The following is a 5,050-nucleotide window of genomic DNA, read 5'->3' on the forward strand; positions in this document are numbered from 1 at the left end:
GGTCGGTCGGTCAGTGAGTGACCCAGGTCGGTCGGTTAGTGACCCCGGTCAGTCGGTCAGTGAGTGACCCCAGTCGGTCAGTCAGTGACTCCAGTCGGTCAGTCAGTGAGTGACCCCGGTCGGTGAGTGAGCCCAGTTGGTTGGTCAGTGAGTGACCCCGGTCGGTGAGTGACCTCAGTCGGTCAGTCAGTGAGTGACCCCGATCAGTCAGTGAGTGACCCCAGTCGGACGGTCAGTGAGAGTGACCCCAGTTGGTCAGTCAGTGAGTGACCCCGGTTGGTCAGTCAGTGAGTGACCCCAGTCGGATGATCAGTGAGAGTGACCCAGGTCGGTCGGTCAGTGAGTGACCCAGGTCGGTCGGTCGGTGAGAGTGACCCCAGTCGGTCAGTCAGTGAGTGACCCAGGTCGGTCAGTCGGTCAGTGACCCCGGTCAGTCGGTCAGTGAGTGACCCCGGTCAGTCGGTCAGTGAGTGACCCCAGTCGGTCAGTCAGTGAGTGACCCAGGTCGGTCGGTCAGTGAGTGACCCCGGTCGGTCAGTCAGTGAGTGACCCCGGTCGGTCAGTCAGTGAGTGACCCAGGTCGGTCGGTCAGCGACCTTGGTCGGTCGGTCAGTGAGTGACCCCGGTCGGTCAGTGAGTGACCCAGGTCGGTCGGTCAGTGAGTGACCCCGGTCAGTCGCTCAGTGAGTGACCCAGGTCGATCGGTCAGTGAGTGACCCAGGTCGGTCGGTCAGTGAGTGACCCAGGTCGGTCGGTCAGTGAGTGACCCCGGTCGGCCAGTCAGTGAGTGACCCAGGTCGGTCAGTCAGCGACCTTGGTCAGTCGGTCAGAGTGACCCCGGTCGGTCGGTCAGTGAATGAACCCAGTCGGACGGTCAGTGAGTGACCCCAGTCGGACGGTCAGTGAGAGTGACCCCAGTCGGTCAGTCAGTGAGTGACCCCGGTCGGTGAGTGACCCCAGTTGGTTGGTCAGTGTGTGACCCCGGTCGGTGAGTGACCTCAGTCGGTCAGTCAGTGAGTGACCCCGGTCAGTCAGTGAGTGACCCCAGTCGGATGGTCAGTGAGTGACCCAGGTTGGTGAGTGACCCCAGTCGGTAAGTGAGTGACCCCGGTCAGTCAGTGAATATCCCCGGTCAATGAGTGAGTGACCCCCGGTCGGTGAGTGACCCCAGTCGGTTAGTGAGTGAGTGACCCCAGTCGGACGGTCAGTGAAAGTGACCCCAGTCGGTGAGTGTGTGACCCCGGTCAATAAGTGAGTGACCTCGGTCGGTGAGTGAGTGATCTGGTCAGTCAGTGAGTGACCCAGGACGGTCAGTGAGTGACCCCGGTCGGTCAGTGAGTGACCCAGTCGGTCAGTCAGTGAGTGACCCCGGTCAGTTGTTCAGTGAGTGACCCCGTCGGTCAGTGAGTGACCCCGTTGGACAGTCAGTGAGTGACCCCGGTTGGTCAGTGAGTGAGTGACCCACGGTAGGTAAGTGAGTGTACCCGGTCAGTGAGTGACTGAGCCCAGTCGGTCAGTCAGTGAGTGACCCAGGTCGGTCGGTTAGTGACCCCGGTCAGTCGGTCAGTGAGTGACCCCAGTCGGTCAGTCAGTGAGTGACCCAGGTCGGTCGGTCAGTGAGTGACCCCGGTCGGTCAGTGAGTGACCCAGGTCGGTCGGTCAGTGAGTGACCCTGGTCGGTCAGTCAGTGAATGACCCTGGTCTGTCAGTGAGTCAGTGACCCCAGTCGGATGGTCAGTGAGTGACCCAGGACGGTCAGTGAGTAACCCCGCTCGGTCAGTCAGTGAGTGACCCCGGTCAGTCAGTGAGTGACCCCAGTCGGTCAGTCAGTGAGTGACCCCAGTCAATTGGTCAGTGAGTGACCCCGGTTGGTCAGTGAGTCAGTGACCCCAGACGGATGGTAAGTGAGTGACCCCGGTCGGTCAGTGAGTGACCCCAGTCGGACGGTCAGTGAGTGACCCCAGTCAGTCAGTGAGTGACCCCAGTCGGTCAGTCAGTGAGTGCCCCGGTCGGGTCAGTCAGTGAGTGACCCCAGTCAGTCAGTGAGTAACCCCAGTCGGTCAGTCAGTGACCCCAGTCGGTCAGTCAGTGAGTGACCCCGCCCGGACGGTCAGTGAGTGACCCCGGCCAGTTGGTCAGTGAGTGATCCCGGCCAGTTAGTCAGTAAGTGGCCCTGTCGGTCAGTCAATGAGTGACCGCGCTCAGTCAGTCAGTGAGTGACCCCGGTCGGTCAGTCAGTGAGTGACCCTGCTCGGTCAGTCAGTGAGTGACCCCGGTTGGTCAGTGAGTGAGTGACCACGGTCGGTAAGTGAGTGACCCCGGTCAGTGAGTGAGTGAGCCCAGTCGGTCAGTCAGTGAGTGACCCCGGTCGGTGAGTGAGTGATCCGGTTGGTCAGTGAGTGACCCCGGTCGGTCAGTGAGTGACTCCAGTCGATCAGTCAGTAAGTGACCCCAGTCAGTTGGTCAGTGAGTGACCCCAGTCGGTCGGTCAGTCAGTGAGTGACCCCAGTCAGTCGGTCAGTGAGTGACCCCAGTCGGTCAGTCAGTGAGTGACCCCGGTTGATCAGTGAGTGACCCCGTCGGTCAGTGAGTGACCCCGGTTGGTCAGTAAGTGACCCCGTCGGTCAGTCAATGAGTGACCCCGCTCAGTCAGTCAGTGAGTGACCCCGCTCGGTCAGTCAGTGAGTGACCCCGGTCAGTCAATGAGTGACCCCGGTTGGTCAGTGAGTGACCCCAGTCGGTCAGTGAATGAGCCCAGTCGGACGGTCAGTGAGTGACCCCAGTCAGTTGGTCAGTGAGTGCCCCCGGTCGGTCAGTGAGTGACCCCAGTCGGACGGTCAGTGAGTGACCCCAGTCGGACGGTCAGTGAGTGACCCCAGTCAGTCAGTCAGTGAGTGACCCCGCTCAGTCAGTCAGTGAGTGACCCTGCTCGGTCAGTCAGTGAGTGACCCCGGTCGGTCAGTGAGTGACACCAGTCGGATGGTCAGTGAGTGACCCCAGTCGGATGGTCAGTGAGTGACCCCAGTCAGTCAGTCAATGAGTGACCCCAGTCGGTCAGTCAGTGAGTGACCCCAATCGGTCAGTCAGTGACCCCAGTCGGTCAGTCAGTGAGTGACCCTGGCCAGTTGGTCAGTGAGTGACCCCGGTCGGTCGGTCAGTGAGTGACCCCGGCCAGTTGGTCAGTGAGTGACCCCGGACATTCAGTGAGTGACCCTGGTCAGATGGTCAGTGAGTGACCCCGGGTGGTCAGTGAGTGACCCCGGACGGTCAGTGAATGACCCCAGACGGTCAGTGAGTGACCCGGTCGGTGAGTGACCCCAGTCGGTCAGTCAGTGAGTGACCCCAGATGGTCAGTGAGTGACCCTGGTCAGATAGTCAGTGAGTGACCCCGGACGGACAGTCAGTGAGTGACCCCGGATGGACGGTCAGTGAGTGACCCTGGACGTTCAGTGAGTGATCCTGGTCGGACGGTCAGTGAGTGACCCTGTTCGGATGATCAGTGAGTGACCCTGGGCGGTCAGTGAGTGACCCTGGTCGGACGGTCAGTGAGTGACCCTGGGCGGTCAGTGAGTGACCCTGGTCGGACGGTCAGTGAGTGACCCTGGGCGGTCAGTGAGTGATCCTGGTCGGACGGTCAGTGAGTGACCCTGTTCGGATGATCAGTGAGTGACCCTGGGCGGTCAGTGAGTGACCCTGGTCGGACGGTCAGTGAGTGACCCTGGGCGGTCAGTGAGTGACCCCGGTCGGACGGTCAGTGAGTGATCCCGGTCGGACGGTCAGTGAGTGACCCCGGACGGACGGTCAGTGAGTGACCCCGGACGGATAGTCAGTGAGTGACCCTGGACGTTCAGTGAGTGATCCTGGTCAGACGGTCAGTGAGTGACCCTGTTCGGATGATCAGTGAGTGACCCTGGGCGGTCAGTGAGTGACCCTGGTCGGACGGTCAGTGAGTGACCCCGAGCGGTCAGTAAGTGACCCCGGTCGGTCAGTGGGTCAGTGCTGGTTTTATTTGGGGTCCTCTGTCTGATGCTGAGTCAGTCCTGAGCTTTCGGTCATTGAGATTCGGCCTGTTATGGGTCTACGGTGGGACGGACTGACCGTGTGGCCTGTTCTCCCTGTCTGCCAATGGCATTGCCGCAATCTCTTACGTCCACTGTACTCCTGGACGGTTGGCATGTTGAATTTCAGCCATCACTGTATCGGGGTGAATCCTCTTGGTCAGCTCCTCCACACAGTTATCCTGCAGCAGACCTACAACAAGGAGGTAAAGCTCCAGCTCCAATCAAACCACCAACGTCAACAATCAGCAGGCATCCCCGTTTCGGGCTTAATGGTGGAGGGGCCCCCCAGGAATGGGATCTCGGTCCCCTGGAATGAGGGTCTAACCATTGGGCTAGCCTGGAATGGTGTGTGGTGGTCTCTCAGATGTTGTGCCTGTGTGTACAGTAACGACTCACCCTGGTTATCGATGAGGGAGTGGGCAGCCAGCAGTTTCAGGGAGTGAACCTCAAAGAGAACGCGATGGAAAAGCAGCTGGTGAGCACTCGGACGCTGCGCTGGGTCTCGAGCTAAACATTTCTGGATAAATTCCTAAAACCACAAAAAACACACAAAGCTCAGCTCGCAACAGAGACACGATCCTGAGCAGGTTCACCACACTATGGAATGTATACCACAGAATAGGTCCATCCGCACTTTGGGGAACCGAGAAATGGCGGAGGAACTGAGCTGGTACATTGCATCAGTTTTCACTGAGGTGGAAGACCCCAGCAACACACCAGAATTTCAAGAGAATCAGGGGACAGAGGTGAGGGCAGAGGCCGTCACTAAGGGGAGGGAGCTGGGGAAGCTGAAAGGTCTGAGGGATGATAACCCAGAGGAGATTGGAGAGACATTGGTGTGATCTTTGAGGAATCACTGGAGTCAGGGATGGTCCCAGAGGAAACTGGGAAAGGGCTAATGCAACACCCCTGTGTAAGAAGGGAGGGAGGCAGGAGGCAGGAAACTATAGGCCGGTTAGCCTGAGCTCGATCATTGGGAAGATTTTAGA

General features: G+C 59.2%; 1 protein-coding gene across 1 annotated transcript in view; it reads right to left on the reverse strand.

The window, feature by feature from the left end:
* LOC122547322 (nuclear receptor-binding protein 2-like) overlaps window positions 1-5,050 on the reverse strand; it is a gene marked incomplete at its 3' end in the record, with an annotated part of 24,621 nt that overhangs the window by 4,106 nt on the left and 15,465 nt on the right. The window contains exons 5-6 of the mRNA XM_043685962.1: window positions 4,458-4,590; window positions 4,149-4,251 (exon numbers count right to left, since the gene is read on the reverse strand). Of these exons, the coding sequence (XP_043541897.1) occupies window positions 4,149-4,251; window positions 4,458-4,590 (236 nt within the window). The remainder of the gene's footprint in view (window positions 1-4,148; window positions 4,252-4,457; window positions 4,591-5,050) is intronic.

The sequence above is a fragment of the Chiloscyllium plagiosum genome, unplaced genomic scaffold, assembly GCF_004010195.1.
Source record: "Chiloscyllium plagiosum isolate BGI_BamShark_2017 unplaced genomic scaffold, ASM401019v2 scaf_14451, whole genome shotgun sequence".
NCBI lineage: Eukaryota > Metazoa > Chordata > Chondrichthyes > Orectolobiformes > Hemiscylliidae > Chiloscyllium > Chiloscyllium plagiosum.